The following is a 17,053-nucleotide window of genomic DNA, read 5'->3' on the forward strand; positions in this document are numbered from 1 at the left end:
CTGGACAGAAAAGATTTTTTTGATCTTTTATGATATTCTCTTAGAGAAAAGAGATAATACGAACCAGTTATTTGAATTTGTCCTGCAGGATGTGACAAAATTAATATGAAAGTATTCGACGAATACTGAAACGACCAACATCTTGAATGCGCCAAATACTTTTCGAATAAAAAAGATAGTGAAATAGTGAAAAGATAGTCTCGACGAAACATACATACTCATGCAAAAATTATTCTCTCGGTATACGAATTCACACATATACTGTAATTTCGTGGTTTCAATCCAAGTGATGCAAATAACTATTATGCAATTCAGTGATGATATTTAACTTACGCCGCCTGTGTGCAATGTCGTATGAACATATTTGGATTTGCAAAGGGTTTTATCTCACTAGTGCGAAAATGTTGGAAGAACCTTTCCACTTAAACGTGAATTCTTGCCCTACACATTCTAAAATCGATTTTTAACCGTGAAGCCGAAGCCATGATGGCACATTTTTGACCAAATGAAGAAAAATTTAGATCATGATATTCTGTACATTTTTCTCCATCTGACCAAAAATGTGCCATCATGGCTTCACGGTTAAATAGTCATTTGTGTACCTGATTTTAGGCAATTTCGCGAGTTGAAGGCCGAACGGAGTGAGGCTTACAAGCGAAAGTGCCTAAAATCAATCGTCCAAAGCAGGTGCACATGTGAGTTTTCATGCAAAGGGCCGAAAACTCGAGAAAAAATCAAAAATTGCCATCATTTTCGGCCCGAAGCATGAAAAATCGATTTTTAGAATGTGTAGGCCAGAAACTGACATATAAGTGGTAACGTTTGCTTTCGGGAGTTGCTGCGCTCCGGCCACAAGTCACCCGAAAAGATGTAATTCCCAACTTTTTTTTTCCAAGGTAAACACAACGTTTTTGACAACAAAGCCAACAAAGGCTTCCGAAGTTTCAGCGGAGGGAAGAAATAGTAATTTATACAACCGAGTGATATAACCACTAGATGTGTAGATTGTCACTCGAGGCCGCAGGCCGAGTGTGACAATACACATCGTGTGCCAAAAAAAGCATTTATGAACGAGTTGTATACAACGTTTTTCTCAGTAACGGCAACGAAAGTTTTAGTTTTCGTCACGGAGTTGAGAAAATGACTATTTCTCGTCTGCGTTGCGAAAATAAAAATTGTGATCCTTGACTCATGATTGTGCTGTGTTCTTCCTATTAAGGGAAGTCGTTCTGAATTATTGGTCTCAGCATGATGGACAAAATATAGGTCGAATCAGGGTTAGCACAACGCACCAAGTATACCAGAACATATTTTTTAATTGTCAATTGGTCTCTTATTTTGTATTTAACGACGGAACGCAGTTACATTATACTAGCATTAAAGACTGAAGTTATATTAGAAATTCTGACTACTGCATCGAGCATATCAATGAATTAAATTCAGTTTTGGTGCTTGGTCTTCAGTGCGTTGCCCGTTGCGTTGGTTAGCAGATTGCGACCAGATTCTTAACTGACTATGACCAGATTCGCAGCTGGTTCGGAAATCTCTACTGAACTTATTGAAGTTTTGAAAGACTACTTTCGGTAGCGAATTTATAGCTTTGACGCGGGAAATTTAAAAGTTTGGGCCATACAGGTGGGATGAAAAGATAAAAAAACAACCAAAATTCATTCACATTACCAATCTTTTATTCAGGTGTGTGTCTGTTTCTTTTTTCTTGTTTCGTTTTTAATATTTTTTTAAAATTTTAAATAACAATATGAAAATTAACTGCGTGAAATAATACACTCAAATCAAAATTACATAAGTATAGGGTATTATGATAAGGTTAATAAAAGATTCATTGCTTAAATAACTGATTCAAATGGAAATTTCGTTTCTTTCTCTCTCAGTTTTAGCTTAAAAAATAATCAAAATGTTCTAAAATTTTCATGTTTTCGTTATTTCTTTTAATTTTTAATTTTTCTGTTTCACTATTTATTTATTTATATTCCATTCATATAATTATGACATACAAAAATGCCCCATCAATTACAGAGTACACTTTATAAAAATATATCCATCTCAAATATTTTTTATTGGTTTTAAAAGGTTTTTTCTTGTCAAAATGTTTAATGTTTTCAATGAGGTGAATTTCCATAAAGTATCGTGTAGAGCAGCTTAACACAAATTCTTTTACTTCTTTTGTTGAACATTAACTGTACTATATAAGATCACGATATTGCCGTGGATCATCGCTTATTTCTGTCATTGTTATCGACAAACGATTTACCGTGTCTAGTTGTAGGTATATCGGAAAAAGTTATATGCAAGAAAATGGAAAGTAATCGAAATTTCGTAATTTTTCTTTTTTTTTAATTTTTCGATTCATTCATTTGTTGACCATCTATCCTCCATTACCAAATTTTATATTTTGATTGCTAAAATGTTAATTATTACATGCATCTGATCATATGCATGACCTTTAGTGAAACTGTATGACCGATAAAAATGATGATCAACAGAACATTTAAAAAAATGAATCATGGCACATTTCTAGAACCAATTGTACATTTTAACATTTCACAAACGGCAAGCATATCATCATGATTTCTCGAGTGTGTTAAATATTTTGATTGACAGCTAGATTGATGCTACGATCATGTGTAGTAGGATATTGTGTTAGTTAAGAGTTGCATGAAAATTATGAATATTTTCACTAACAGTAGATAAAGTCTTATTATTAACACATTAATAAATAGAGGTTTTGCGCAGACGATGTGTTGACGAACTCGCTTCGCTCGTATTGGCAAACTCACAACTAGTGCGCAAAACAATACCATTTAGCAAAATAGCTATTTTTTGACGCCGTCGATTTGATAATTGGCAACATATCTATGATGACTGAAAATAATTGTAATCTAGTACTTTAAACAAAAAAAAGGTGATGTGGGGCTTATGATAGTGATACGCTTGCCGTTTTTAAAATAAAAAAATTTTTAGCTGCAGATTTTGTGAACAGAAATGTATACGAAAATGAAAGGTTCTATAATTTAGAAAGTTTGTAAATTTTGCACTTTCCAAACGTTGTTGTTCAGTTTTATTACGTCAGTTGTTTACATGGGGTTTTATTGTACTGATTTGTCCGAATAAAGTTGCGATGTTTTGTACATTTTTTATCTATAGCGAAATATTTTGTTAACTTTCGTTGTTTCATTATAAAGTCAAATTTCAAACCAAAAAAAAAACATTTAATTGATTTGAGTCAATCAATTAATTACGATTTCAAGTTACAATTAATTTTAGAATTTTCTTTTTTTATATTAGGAAATCAAAAAACCTGCCTTATAACCCGCGCTCATTATACAATTTTTTTTATGGTATAACGTTTCTATGGAAGTGATTTCTTAGCCGGACTTTGTTGTAGCCTGAAAAAAGAGACTCACGTAAATTAAAAAAAGAAAATTTTCATTTTGTAAATTCTCAAAAATATTTATAAAGTTAACCAATAAAAATGTCGAAAAATCGTTTATAATATTTGGGTGATAAGGCGGGGAAAAACTGTTTCTTTTTTGTTGTTGTTTGAAATAGATTTATTGTAAATGTAAAAACTAAAAAAAATCATCTCTGAGGCAACGACAAAATTGTTTGCTTCTTTTTTCTATAAAATCTTTCGTTAAAATGGATTTAAGGAATTCACTTTCTAAAAAGGTTATTCTGTTCTATAAAAAAAACTGTTACGAGGGGCCTATGTACTATTTCGTTTCAATTTAACCTTTAGAAAACGGCAAGTAGATTGCGATATAATCGTTCAATCGACTGAATCCTCTAATTCTTTTGAATTTTGTTCATTAGCATTAGCTGACATTGACCTATGAAAGATAAAACGTTTACCAGAGCTCAATTGCTTATTATTTTTGTCATCGTTGTCGATAACTGGTGGCCGTTTCGTAAAGGTTAAATCTAATATTAGTATAAAATACTTGCATCGGTTGGTTTTTCTTTTAGTAATAAAACTGAAAAAAAATATTTTTACATTATTTTCTAGTCATAATTTATAACAAAAAATGCATTCATCGATATAACGTCTCTTCCATTATTGTTATTAGAACTAAAATTAATTAATTAGGTACACCATTATCATACAGTAATTGGTTGTTCGAAACTAAAATTAAATAATTTAATTTCAAAATTAGTTGCGTTATCAAGCCGATAATCTTGTCGATTCAAAATGAAATTAAAATTAAAATAATTTAACAATTGAAGACAACATTTCTTTGCACATCTATGGTGTAATGGATTTTCATACTTTTACATCACTAGGGCTGTAAAGTATCTATAGGCTTTTAGTTCGTGTGTAAAGATGTGTACATTACTCGCGATACAATAGATATTTACGTCACCAGGACGGAGATGTTGAAAGGTCGAGTTTCCGCGTGAAGTTTTTTGATCCGAGGCGAAGCCGAGTGAATAACCACGTGAAGATATGACTTTTCATTTTTCGGCCGAGTTCCGTACAATGCAGGGGCACCGAAAAATACTCCATTGATGAAATGAACGATTTTCAGTATAGAAGCATGTAAATGAAATATCACGTGATTATTGAGTTCTGTACTCAGATTCAAACACATAATATCTACTTTTCAACTTTTTATCACTTTGTCATAAGTCAAAAAAACATATAGCGAGTTTTTCGAATTCGGCATTGACAGTAGCGTCAATTGACGCTGGTAGTGCTACCACACTAAAACCGTGCAAACGTAGACGTAGTTTAATCTGTTTCCATCGATGCACACCTTCGATGGAGAGAAAAGCAAACTCGACAAATTGTCATTTGAGCGTTTAGTCGAAAACGTACACCAGTTCAGCAGAATAAATCTCAGCTCTCAATAAATTTATGAAAACTTCACTTTAAGCTTAGTTGTTTGGAACATCGCGGATATTATACAGGAAAATATCATTCAGTGGCAACTACTAGAAACTAGGTAAAACTGTACAAATAACAGATTCAAGTATTATGTCATGTGGATGATGATTCAGCATTTTCCCTTAAAATGGCTTTGACATGTAGTAGCGTTATTAGAACCTTTTTTGTATTTTTTCGGACACTTTGAATGATACTCCCGATAGTCAATGTAGAGCAGCACATTTTCTCAATATTGAGTATGCGTCGTGTGCTACTCCGACTGACACAACTCTGTCCACTTTTGAAAAGATTTCTTGGTTGTAGTCGAATATAGAATATTGGAATCAATTAACAATATTTAAGACAACTGACCAGTTTTATTTCCTAGACACAGAATGAGAAAACGAAAATTTCTTTCTGATATCAGCAAACTTCAGAGTTCAGTTAGATTCCTAATTACTACAACGTTAATAATTCGCTTAGCCAATCCTCCGAAGAGTTTATTTTCAAATAAAACAAGTTGTCGAGTCACCAAAATGTGAAATCTCCTGAATATTCAATTCATTCAATAGAAAACGACTGACACCAAATAAAAGACGCGTGTCTTAACAAATGGTTGTCCTATTAATAGATGGAATGTAGTTAAATTGAATGCCAAAACTGTTCGGTCAATGTTCAGTATTAGTCAGTGATATTTACATGAATTCATTCACCTTTCTCTCATGCTAATTCTTTGAAACTGTTGTTCTCTCATACACTTGCAGAACTCATTAGTCATTGTATTTTGTGAATCATGGTCAATGACAAAATGTCAATGGTAAAAAAACAATGTTCGTTAGACGTAGTCGTTCTGTTACAGTTTTGAGAATTTTAATGGATCCGGATCTTGATCCATACTCACGATCAAGGTCTACAATGTTGAAGAAACCATCTTATATTTCGGAATTGATGTGAATTATAGCGTTAAGAAATTTTTCCTAACTAGAATTGAAATATCACGATTCGATTTCGGCACTCGCCTCCGACTCGAGCAGGAAACCTCTCATTCGCTAAAAATGCATTTTAGCATGCGTTAGGAAAATAACTATTGTGAGTGTTAGGAATCAGCTTGCAAAAATGTAGATTTTCATCAACCGACTGATAGAACTGGAATGAAAAATGTGTACTAACAATTGAAAATTTAACACAAACCTACGAATGCTATACAACCGCTTCGCTCAACTCTGTGATGGTGTAATGTTTCTGCGATCGACCTGTTCCTAACTAATTCCAGTAGAAATGAAACAAGATCGCTGTAATGTTAAAGTTAGTAGGAGTAGAGGGAATTCCTAGCCTGAGTGAGAATCTATTCTTTGCTTTATGCCGTGGTGTTAGAATTGATTTTTCTAGGAAAAATAACAGAATTTTGAAGAAAGGACAAGCTTAATATAGGCATGTTCACTGAAAAATATCGTCAATCGTCGATACATTTTCCAAATAATCGATACAATATCAATCGAACGTTTTATCGATAATCGATGAATATCGACTGATAATCGATGTTGACTTTTTTAAAATAACGATGATCGATGCTAAGGAAATAATCGATATTTTATCAATCAAATTAACTATGGAATATGCGTAGCTTAATGATGGACAACGGATGTAATAATCACCAAGTTTCAACAAAAACTAGCTTAGCTACAGCAATCTCTTGATCAATAAATCGATTAAGAGCAGTAGTATGTGACAGAAGTATCAGAAATCTGAATGAAAAAAAGCAACAGGAAACCGAATTGGTAAAATAACAAAAAGAAAAAGAAAGTTTATCGGCTGAATCGCTTCAATCTATATAATCTCTATGATGTAAATATAAGTAACAATAAAAATTCATTAAAATATGCAAAAAGAATTTATCTGAAAAATGTGTTCCGCTTTTCGTTTTTGCAGTAAAATGTAAATTTAGGTCAAAACTTTCGATAAAAATGACTTTTCTGACACATTTCTCAATACAAACAATAAAAAGTGACGAAATTTTGTTCTTTTCTCATTTTTCTTTACTTGTTAAAAGTTATTTGTTTTTCGCTAAAAAAAATGTTTTCCAATAAAATTGTAATGTGTCTGTGAGAGTGAATCCGAGTGCTTTGAGAAACGCCCCTAATTCGTTTAATAAAAATTTTTAGATTTTCTTATTCAGCTGAAGAAGAAAAATCAATTGACACTTGAGATCCTGTCCGAGCGACAGAGATTAAAAATGTGATTATATCAAAAGGACAGTCAAATATTGTATCCTGCCAGTTCACAGCAGATATTTATATAATTTACACGAAAAAAAATTTTTCCCCGTTTCTGTAGATGAAGTTTCTCAAATTCTCCGTTCAAATATTTTTCTTTCGATTTTCTTTTCTTTTCTATCTTCATTCTTACATGGCCATTATGTGTTCTCTCGTTTCAACATTTTTTCCCCTCATAATTTTGAATTACAAAAATATTTAACTGTAATCAGTCTATGGTGGTGATACGTTTAAAATATGTACACAGATCACATATCACACAATGTTGTATTATAATACCAACACTATTATCAAAACCAAATAATAATAAAAAATGATCCTCTCAACTCTATGCGCCTGTTTGTTTTCTCTTTTTTCTTTTTTGACGAAACTGGTTACGTTATCCTAATCGGTGCATACACGAAAAAATATTTACGGTGTCCTGCACGATGCATATCGAAAAGAATTTTTTTGTTTTTCAATTTTTCGTTTATAAAATATTTTACTAAAATCGTGCGGTGCATACAATCGTTACATATACAAAAAAAAACCGTCGATGAACATTCGTTCATCGATTTTGAATCGCATCTCTGAAATTAATCTCTTCTTAGCCAAAAAAAAATTGTGTCTCTCCTTCTTCAACTTTGAATTTCCATTTCTTTTTTCATCAAAAAAAAATCATTTGGATCATCCAATCAACCGAGTTTCGTATATGAATAATACACACAAAATAGGCAAACTACCAGACCAACACCAGCCCCTATAGTAATCATCATTGACCTGCGTTTTTTCGGCTTCCCGGCTTCCTCTTCGCACGCCTGCTGTTTCCGCTTCATTTCTTTCACTTTGTTTGCCATTGCCGATTGCTTCTCCAAACGTTGGCGCCGACGCAATTCACTAGCTTCCGATCTGTAAGAAAATTCCAGTTTAAAAAAAAAACCGATTCACAACCGACACATTTTCGTCCATTCGGAAACATTACCTTTCACCAGTTCCATTCATTGTAGCCTTTTCGGACGGTGACAGCGGCAGTGTTGCATTAGCGTCGAATGACGATTCATCGCTGTAACCGTTCGTTGTTTTCACAATGTTCTCATCGTGATCGTTTACCGGTGCGTCATTGCCGCTGACCGAATCATCATCCTCGTACACATCACTGTCGTCCTCTTCGATTTCATCACTTCCCGATTCATCCAATTTGGGTAACGAATTTTCACGCGGCAACGGTGGTAACGGTCGATCGATGTTGTTCTCAGCATTTTTTCGCTTCTCTACGTCCCGGAATTCGTGAGCACTTGCACTCGTTGGTATGACTGGCGTACCCTTTAACTGGAGTGACGAATCCCGTGGCGGCGGTAATGGCGGTGGAACGTCTTCTTCATTGTAAGAAATAACAGGAACTTCCTCGTAGTCGCTAAAACTCTGAAAATAAATGTCAGGGAAATGGTCAGCATCATATAGGAACGGGCTCATAGCGGTTGAAACTTACAGGATCGTTGAGATGCTTGATACCATCGATAATGGCTTGATATGAAAAGAACAGTTGATCAAACGTCTGAATCAAGCCCATTCGATAACGACGCAACTCTAACAGCAAATCACACACCGAGACCTTATTTTCTCCATCGTTTTCCACCTTTAGAAAGCAACAAACAGATTAGCTATTTCAGTCAGGACGGACTAATGTCGAATTTACCAAAACCAAGCATGTGTCGACCAAGCAAAATGTTCCCGATCGGCCAATACCAGCACTACAATGCACAATAGCTGGACCAACATCAGCACTCAGTGCATTTGAATCACGAACCTAAATACAATTAAATTTAAGATTAAAATTCACCAACCGAAAAGCCAATCAATCGAAAAGCCGACCTGTTTGAGAAATTGTAAAAATTCAATCGGTGAACTGGGTATGCCGAAATCAGGCCATGTGTTGTAATGGAACTGAATTATTTCTCTTGATTTCGTTGATTCTGTGTCCGACAATCGCAAAATTCGTTTTGTGTAATGCTTGTATTCCTCACTCCGCAAATATTCCACTTCCAATCCGACGTCAGTCAGACTGAGTTTGTGCTCAGGTCCTTTCTTTTCCGGCCAGTATTGATGGCATTTTACCTGGTGACATGGATAGATTGGGTTCATTATTATCTAAGCCCAACATATAAGAGAAGCGTCAACAACGAACCTGCTTCTTTTCTATAATTTTATTGAGCATTAATATTGCTTTGGAGTTCTGCTCCCAAACCATTAGCCAAAAGTGTCCGACAGTATTTTGTAGGGGTCCTTGCGTTAAAATATACTTCCTATTGGCCTTGTCCATCTGAAACGAATTAAGTTAGTGAACAGATCACCAAACAAACCCGCCAATCAATCAATTACCGTTACTAAGTTTGCATTTATGTAGTCAACGTCACCGCGATGTAGAACGATGCGTGAGTGATCGTACGGATTAACATCTCTGTATCTGTTAAATCGTCGATTGTCCGCCTTATTCGCTACATCGAAGGAAAATTTCTTTTCCTTGGCCTCTTGTTCAGATTTCTCTTTGATTGACTGGAAGTGAACAAAGAAAATAATCAGAAAAGTTTAAGAAATTTGAAAGGAATTACGGAATTACACGAAAGAAGTTCTTTCAAAGGACTGTAAAATGTTTTATGGCTTTGGCCTTTTATGGCTGTTATCGACAACGATGACAAAAATAAGCAATGAGCTGTGATTTTTTACATAATGAACTGTTGAGGGAGAACGAAGCAAATTCTTTACGATTATTGTTTAATGGTTAGATCAAAAACAATAGTAGTCGACCAAGAGCCCCGGCTGTAGGAACTCCCTACGAAGAGGCTAGGTCTAATGTATTTGTCAACCATCACATCTCCCTTAGGAAATACAAATTGGACGCGAATGACAAATAAAATTTCTATTGAAAGGTCTCTAGTGCCAAACAGGTTCAAAATTCGAAAACTTGACTATTGTCTGATCTGTCCTTCCAATAAAAATGTGCATTCCCTGTCTTAATGTCTGATACTGGTAGTATATTGTGTGATGGCTATCATTTTCATTTAAAAACTTCAGAACAGTCAGCGCTTTGTTATTAAACATTCGAGAGATTTGTGAATGGCACGATTGTTATATTATATTGTGTAATAGTAGAAATGTATTCAGATTTACCGATTACACAATATGCCGAAATATAATACATGTTGAAGTGTGTTTACAATCGTTATCAAACATCAAAAAATGATTCGACGTATATGGTTCTGGCGAAATTAAGCCCCATAACTGATTTACAATCATCGCTTATCGCCAAATAATTTCTGTGCTTCTGATTTTTGTAACAAAAAAAAGTTAATAAAATAGCAGGTGAGGAGGCGTGATCTCATGTTTATACGAACACGTTTTCAATAGACGGTAACATTTATCAAATTATCTGACAAAAATGTTTCAGTGACCTTTAAGATTTCAGAGAATTAGGGAGTTTCATAATCAAATGATATGCACGAACAGAAAATAGAACGGAACATTTTAATGATTAAACCCGTAAATATTTCTTTTGGACAGCAATGGTTATTTGTGTACCTGTTTTGGACGATTGATTTTAGGCAATTTCGCGGATTGAAGGCCGAACGAAGTGAGGCTTACAAGCGAAAGTGCCTTAAATCAACCGTCCCAAACAGGTGCACATGTAAGTTTTCATGCAGAGGGCCGGAAACCCGAGAAAATTCGAAAAATTGCCCTCATTTTCGGCCCCGAAGCATGAAAAAACGATTTTATTTTGTAAAATAGGTATTTGTTTACCGCAGGGAGAAAATAGGAAATTCCAACAAAAGAAGAGTAGGCCCTTGCGGTGCACACAATAGAGAACTTTAGCAAATCACACAATAACGACAAAACCAATAATTTCCAACAATAACGAAAACGATATTGACACGGAAAAATTTTATCATTGTGAATGAGGCGGGATGGGTAAATATGTTCACAAATCATGGTGTGTTATGTGGTGGCAGAATTCAAACTTCTTTCATTTTGAATTTAAAATTTTTGAATCCGATTGATTTGACATTTTCAAATGAAAGTCACACAGAGGATATAAGCGTTTCATGTGAAAATAATAAATTTATATGAATCTCTCGATGGACCAGCGTTGACAATAAGTGAATTTCGAATTTTGATGAATAAATTCTAGTTTTAGTCTTCACAAGTTGTCAAGGATTTACTTTGAATTAGCACCTCCAACTTGGGAGAACTTATAAATGTAAAATTGAATCCTTGTGAAATAAAATCGCTGATTTAGCCTATCGGTTTAATCAATGGGAATTTTTGGAAAAAAAGAAAGACAAACGAGAGGAAACATCACCAGTCTTCAGTTTTAGGATTTTCTCAGCAAATCACTTGTTGAGGTAGAAACAACGATTTATGCACAGGACAACTGAAATAGACAAACGCCCAAATGAATCAAGACTCGAATTTATGCTCCAGTAGATCATGTAATCCAGTATAGCTCCAGCAATCCAGTATATTTGAGTTTATTCGAGTATATCCTATCCGCTATATTGTATATAAATGTGTTTACAGAATCGTCAGATCGTTGATTGTTTATTTAATTTAGAATTGTTGTCTACAACGTGTGTCTCTGAACATACATAGATTTATTGAAATCTGTAGACTAGAACATTCTGAAGCTAGTGGAAATGAGATGGAAAAATTAGCTTGCCTTTTGACGACATAATTTAGAGAACAAGTTGTGCAGTGGTGAGCATAACCTCACAAACAGCACGTGGAGCACATGCTCACCCGAAACACATTTTGAAATTCATTCGCTGCTTTTCAGATTTTTTTTTCTTTCGTGTAACTCCCTGTACCATCCAAATAGACACGTTTTAGACAAAAATTCTAAATTTTGTAAGTTGACTCAAAATTTCTTGTTGTAAGACAATTATTATTGAGAGTCAAAAATTGCGCAACCAATCAGAGGATGCGATTTTATATTTAAAAATAAAATCGAACCCTCTGATTGGTTGCGCAATTTTTGACTCTCAATAATAATTGTCTTACAACTGGACATTTTTAGCCATAAACAAGAAATTAAATAAGATTGTCCACATAACAGATTTTTATGTTAGTACACCCGCTACTCGTAAAATTCACCAGCAGTCAAAATGAGCTATCAATGGAAAGCTTAGTTACAACTAGCATATTAGGTTCACATTAAGCGTCATCAGTACCAGCCCAGATCTGTCAAAAGTTCACACAGATTTTGAAAATTTTTGTTGTACATTTTTTCCAACATCTATCAATGAATCTAATCAAACTAGGCATGCCCCGAAAGTATTTGATGAGCCCACTCTCACCCGGAACGATCGTTTATAGCGGCAAAAAACTAGGTTAAAAAACACCCTTTTTCCATCTTCGGATATCTTCAACCAGGAACCAAGTGTAGCTCGAGACTGTGTGATGCCTGTTTTGTGGTCTACTGGCAAAGACCTTTCAAACCATGCGTATATTCATCCCAGACGAAATAATAGCACTTTTTCACTGCTATTATTTCACCTAGGCTTAGATAAATGTTTTAAAGATGAATATCTGCTGTTAAGAAAGTTGTCCGGTGCACAAATTATATTTTTCTACTTCAATTTAATTTCATTTAAAGTACTTCAGAAAAATTTTGAATTCTGCCACCACATAACACACCATGATTTGTGAACATATTTACCCATCTCGTTCCATTCACAATGATAAAATTTTTCCGTGTCAATATCGTTTTCGTTATTGTTGGAAATTATTGGTTTTGTCATTATTGTGTGATTTGCTAAAGTTCTCTAATATGTCTTTCATGAATGCGCGATATGATTAACCGTTTTCCTCCACGAAATGAAAACCTCAATTTGTTAAAGCACTTTTATATCGTGTATCGTGTGAGAAAAATTATATTTTCACATTAAATACGACGACTGGAGAAAAAGTGCTGAGAATGTAGAATTTCTGTAAATATGTCGGCCGATCTTCGGCTAACAAATTCTCATTCTCTTTCATTGTGTTAAATGGAAATTTAAACAGTTTCATGCAGCTATTGTCATCAGACAAAACGTCAAAAAACGTCATTTTCTCGTTGCTTTTAAGTGGAGAAAATAAGTATAATCACACCGCACACATGAAAAATCTTTTTTGCGTTACAAAAGTTATTCACAAAAGAATTGTCGTTGGAGCAAATTCTTTTCATCGGATTAATACGTTTCTTAGTAAAGCAATACGTTTGGTACACACCCTTGACAAAATATATTTTAAGAAAGCAGTCACACATGCGATGTTTACAGTTTCATACACGAATGTGCATGCACGCAACAAGAATAGTACTTTTTGTAACACATGCTAAAAGAACCGGGGACGAGTTCTGCAATTGAATTCGGTAAAAAATCCTTTTAACATAAGTTAGCAACAACTTTTCATTGAAGAAATTCATTAAATCTGCTACTTCATTTGTTTAATAAAGCAGAACGCTAGCCAGAGCTCAACGTTGCCTGATGACTATAAGAGTTCTTTGAACTCCTATGAATCATTGTTATATACAGATACTACTAACTGTAAGCATTCAACAGAAAACTGTTCATTTAGTCACAAAAACATTTCGTTACCACCCAGGTATAATTCTTCAACGATTCGACGAAAACAAACTGACTAAATGCTAACATTGTAAACGCAAGGTAAGATCCATGCGTATGAATGTGTAAATAAATAAATTCCAACTGTTTTCAAACATGTCCAAACAAATATTAGAGAATATCTCGAAGTAAAAGAGTGATAGAAATGTGATGAAATTTCTGTCCGTGTAACACTTCAAGAACAAATCGAATTCAAATATGTTATCAACAAAATTTATAATGAACTTCAATGCAACTTGAAATGACTGATAAAAGTGAAGTGGTTTACCACTCAAAGCCATAAAGTGTTACGAGAAGAACATTTCAACAGAATTCGCAGAGAATAACTAAACTGAATAGAAGACCGACTAATTATGTCCACAAATCATAAGATCAGAACTTAATGATAATATTCCTGGACAAAATATGTGCAACTAGGGCTTCTTAATGGACGTTTACAATGGACATGAAAATGCATGTTATATAGCACGAATGCATTTCATTTACTTACACTAATGTACGCACATACACTTTTGGTAAATATTTTTTGGCTGAACGGAAATATGATACTGATACTCTGAAACAATTCGTTTTATAATGGGGGAAGCCATAAAAGAACGATGTTCACAAGCAATGCTGATGCGGAGAACGATTATTTTGAACATTTCACGAAACATCGAGTTATTTATTGAAGAATCGTTTTAAAACCTTTCGCTGCCTATCTCAACTTTTATTTCTTTTGATAGCCATCCGTTAACGACAACTGTGACAAAATTGGGCTGTGAACTCTAACTCGTGTTGTCTTATAGATAACAGAGTGTATGGTAAAACTAGTAACTAAGGGTCGGAAATCTGAAAGCTACACTTTGAAACCTTAGATCAAGTAATGTGTCGAACTGACCAATTTCAGGTATTTCAGGTTTCTAGTCATATAAGGTTAGGTCCCATATAATATTATGGGGTCGTACACCGAAATCTTCGTTGTACCTGTTGTGCACGATATACAAAATCAGTTTCGAGCGAAAACAAGGTACAAATAAACTTGAACAGAAACGGGTCCCACCCGATCTGTTCCGAGAATTACCACAACACCTACTGTTACTCTATTGAGAAGATAAAACAGATTTAATGATTTTATATACCCCCGGATACGCTCGCACCGCAGTGTGTATATTTAAATATATGATTTAACTAAATTCCCATTAATTCCATTATCAATTGAAAGCATTAAAAAATTTGCAAATATTGAAGCTCATCATCTGAAACTGTATAATGAGAGGAAAAAATAAACATCAAAATGATTATCTCGTTCAAGCACCTTGTGCTGCAGTGTATAACATGGAGATAAAAATTTTCTAATAAAATTTCAGAGAATCAGAGAAACATACACATACAAAATTAACATTTCCTGGTAAGTAATATTGATTCAGTTAACCTTGGAAAATATTTAACATCGCTATGACATTATAATAAAAAGCAAGTTTCCATCACTATATAATATGCAACACAAAAATGCACTCTCTGATGGTTCGATGTTTTTCAGCTTCATTTTTACGAAACAATTTCCATTCAACACCAAATTAACATGCCTATACACACAATGCACTTTTTTTTTTTGCTAAATTCACGTTTTACGCACTGTGTACATCAAAAAAAAACTTTCAGCACCACAAATTAGGGTTTAATGACGTTAAAATGAAACAATAAAATTATCGGCATGAATCAGTGTTTTTTAAGCTTATCGTCGATAACAATTTCGGTCGTCGGTTTTTTTTTCCTCTTTATGAAAAATTTCTTGGAATAATAATGCTTTGTACGTTTCGGCATTCGATGCTATGCTGCCTTTACCTGAAACTTATCCATCCATCCATTGCGTCCGTTCTCGTTGATTTCATTGTATTCCGTACAGATTGAACTCTTTGTCATTTTTGTAATTAATAAAATTTTGCTAATATTCCGGAATTTTTCTTAATTCAATTGCATGGTTTTTTTTCACAAAAATTATTATCGCGTTTCACACAAAACTCACTTAGCGACGATTGCATGCACTGATTTTTCATAAATGAAATGGGCGGTGTCGGCTTTGTGGTGTGAGCAGTGCGAGCGGTCTCTACATTGACGACATTGACCGACGAACAATATGCAACGATGTGATGAGAGCCTAAATGAAGAAATTTAGGAATATGAACTTGGTTGAAACCAAGGTAGATATATATGGGCAAAGGTTTTGCCATTTTTTTTTTTAAATAATTCGTTTATTTATCATTCCTTGATTTCTGTGCGGAACACTATGTACAACATCTTATAAAATACAAATAGAAAAAACAGTCAATGTTTAGGCTTTTAGAGTCACACTGGACCTCGTCATAAATACATTCATAAAAAAAACGCAGAATAAAACAAATACAAAACTTAGGATAAATTAGTCAGGCAAAAAGTTCGATCGTTAATAAAGAAACCGTTAAATTAAAACATAGAAACATAAAAAGAGTTAGCGACTTGTTAATGAAATAGAAAGGAGATATCACATGAAAAATGTCACTGTCCTGTTCTGAACGACTTTCAGTCTAACGTTAGCCTTGAAAGTTCTAAAACTTACCTCACGCCTGATATCACTGTCAATACAATTATACCAACTATACTCATCAACGGCTGTTGCAAAAGCAGCATTCATTGATTTGAGAGTGGTCGAAACCGTCGAGTTCGGGTTTTTAACATGAATTCTCGAATTCCTTCTGGTTAGGTTATGCTTATTATATGTAACAGAATCAGATGGCACGAAAGTTCGATATAAACGCCATCTCTCACTTTCTTTAAAAACACAAAATTGCTTAGAAACCCGGACCATCTGTTTTGTGATAGGCACAACATTTCTGTGAAACACAAGTAAATCATAGTTACCAATTTTTAAAAAAAAGGTGTCATTAGCATCGCACTATTGTGCTAGTCCGCGTGTATGGCATTACCCCCGCCCATATATTTACCTTGGTAGTTTTTTTTCCAAGATCATGACAATATGCGAAGGTTATGTTCCTATTTGTGAAATGACATGTGTTCGTGCTGTGACAGCACTGCTGTCAAAGATCAAGTTTAAAGTTACTTAGAAGAATAAACCTATATAAATCATGTTCATTATACGGTATACTCGTCAACGTAACCACACTCAATCGATTAAGTTATTATTAACATCAATGGATTGACGTTAATTGCCTGCAAATCGCTTCTTTAATTCATGAACATGATGTATGCTGTCATCTGTCTAGTACATATGAAACATGCTT

The 17,053-nt window shown here is 34.2% G+C and overlaps 1 protein-coding gene across 2 annotated transcripts; it reads right to left on the reverse strand.

Moving 5' to 3' along the window:
* Nucleotides 1–1,744: 1,744 nt before the first annotated feature.
* Nucleotides 1,745–15,836, reverse strand: LOC119079956 (tyrosine-protein phosphatase non-receptor type 61F). Of its 2 annotated transcripts, XM_037188068.1 has the most exons (9): nucleotides 15,621–15,836; nucleotides 9,517–9,690; nucleotides 9,323–9,457; nucleotides 9,010–9,252; nucleotides 8,834–8,944; nucleotides 8,627–8,773; nucleotides 8,120–8,559; nucleotides 7,918–8,046; nucleotides 1,745–3,407 (listed from the first exon to the last, which is right to left on the reverse strand). In XM_037188068.1, exons 1-9 carry the CDS (start codon nucleotides 15,696–15,698, stop codon nucleotides 3,371–3,373), a joined length of 1,494 nt encoding a protein of 497 aa, XP_037043963.1. In that variant the 5' UTR covers nucleotides 15,699–15,836; the 3' UTR covers nucleotides 1,745–3,370. The 2 variants fall into 2 exon arrangements, with proteins under 2 accessions (XP_037043963.1, XP_037043962.1); XM_037188067.1 differs by lacking the exon at nucleotides 1,745–3,407 and having other exon boundaries at nucleotides 6,694–8,046; nucleotides 15,621–15,832.
* Nucleotides 15,837–17,053: the final 1,217 nt, after the last annotated feature.

Source organism: Bradysia coprophila, unplaced genomic scaffold, assembly GCF_014529535.1.
Source record: "Bradysia coprophila strain Holo2 unplaced genomic scaffold, BU_Bcop_v1 contig_350, whole genome shotgun sequence".
In the NCBI taxonomy this organism is placed as follows: domain Eukaryota; kingdom Metazoa; phylum Arthropoda; class Insecta; order Diptera; family Sciaridae; genus Bradysia; species Bradysia coprophila.

Coding starts and splice junctions, on each gene's coding strand:
- LOC119079956 (XM_037188067.1), bottom strand. CDS start 15,698: ATGACAAAGAGTTCAATCTGTACGGAATACAATGAAATCAACGAGAAC. Junction 9,458..9,516: donor TAAATGCAAACTTAGTAACG/GTAATTGATTGA, acceptor AATTCGTTTCAG/ATGGACAAGGCCAATAGGAA. Junction 8,560..8,626: donor TCAAGCATCTCAACGATCCT/GTAAGTTTCAAC, acceptor ATTTATTTTCAG/AGTTTTAGCGACTACGAGGA.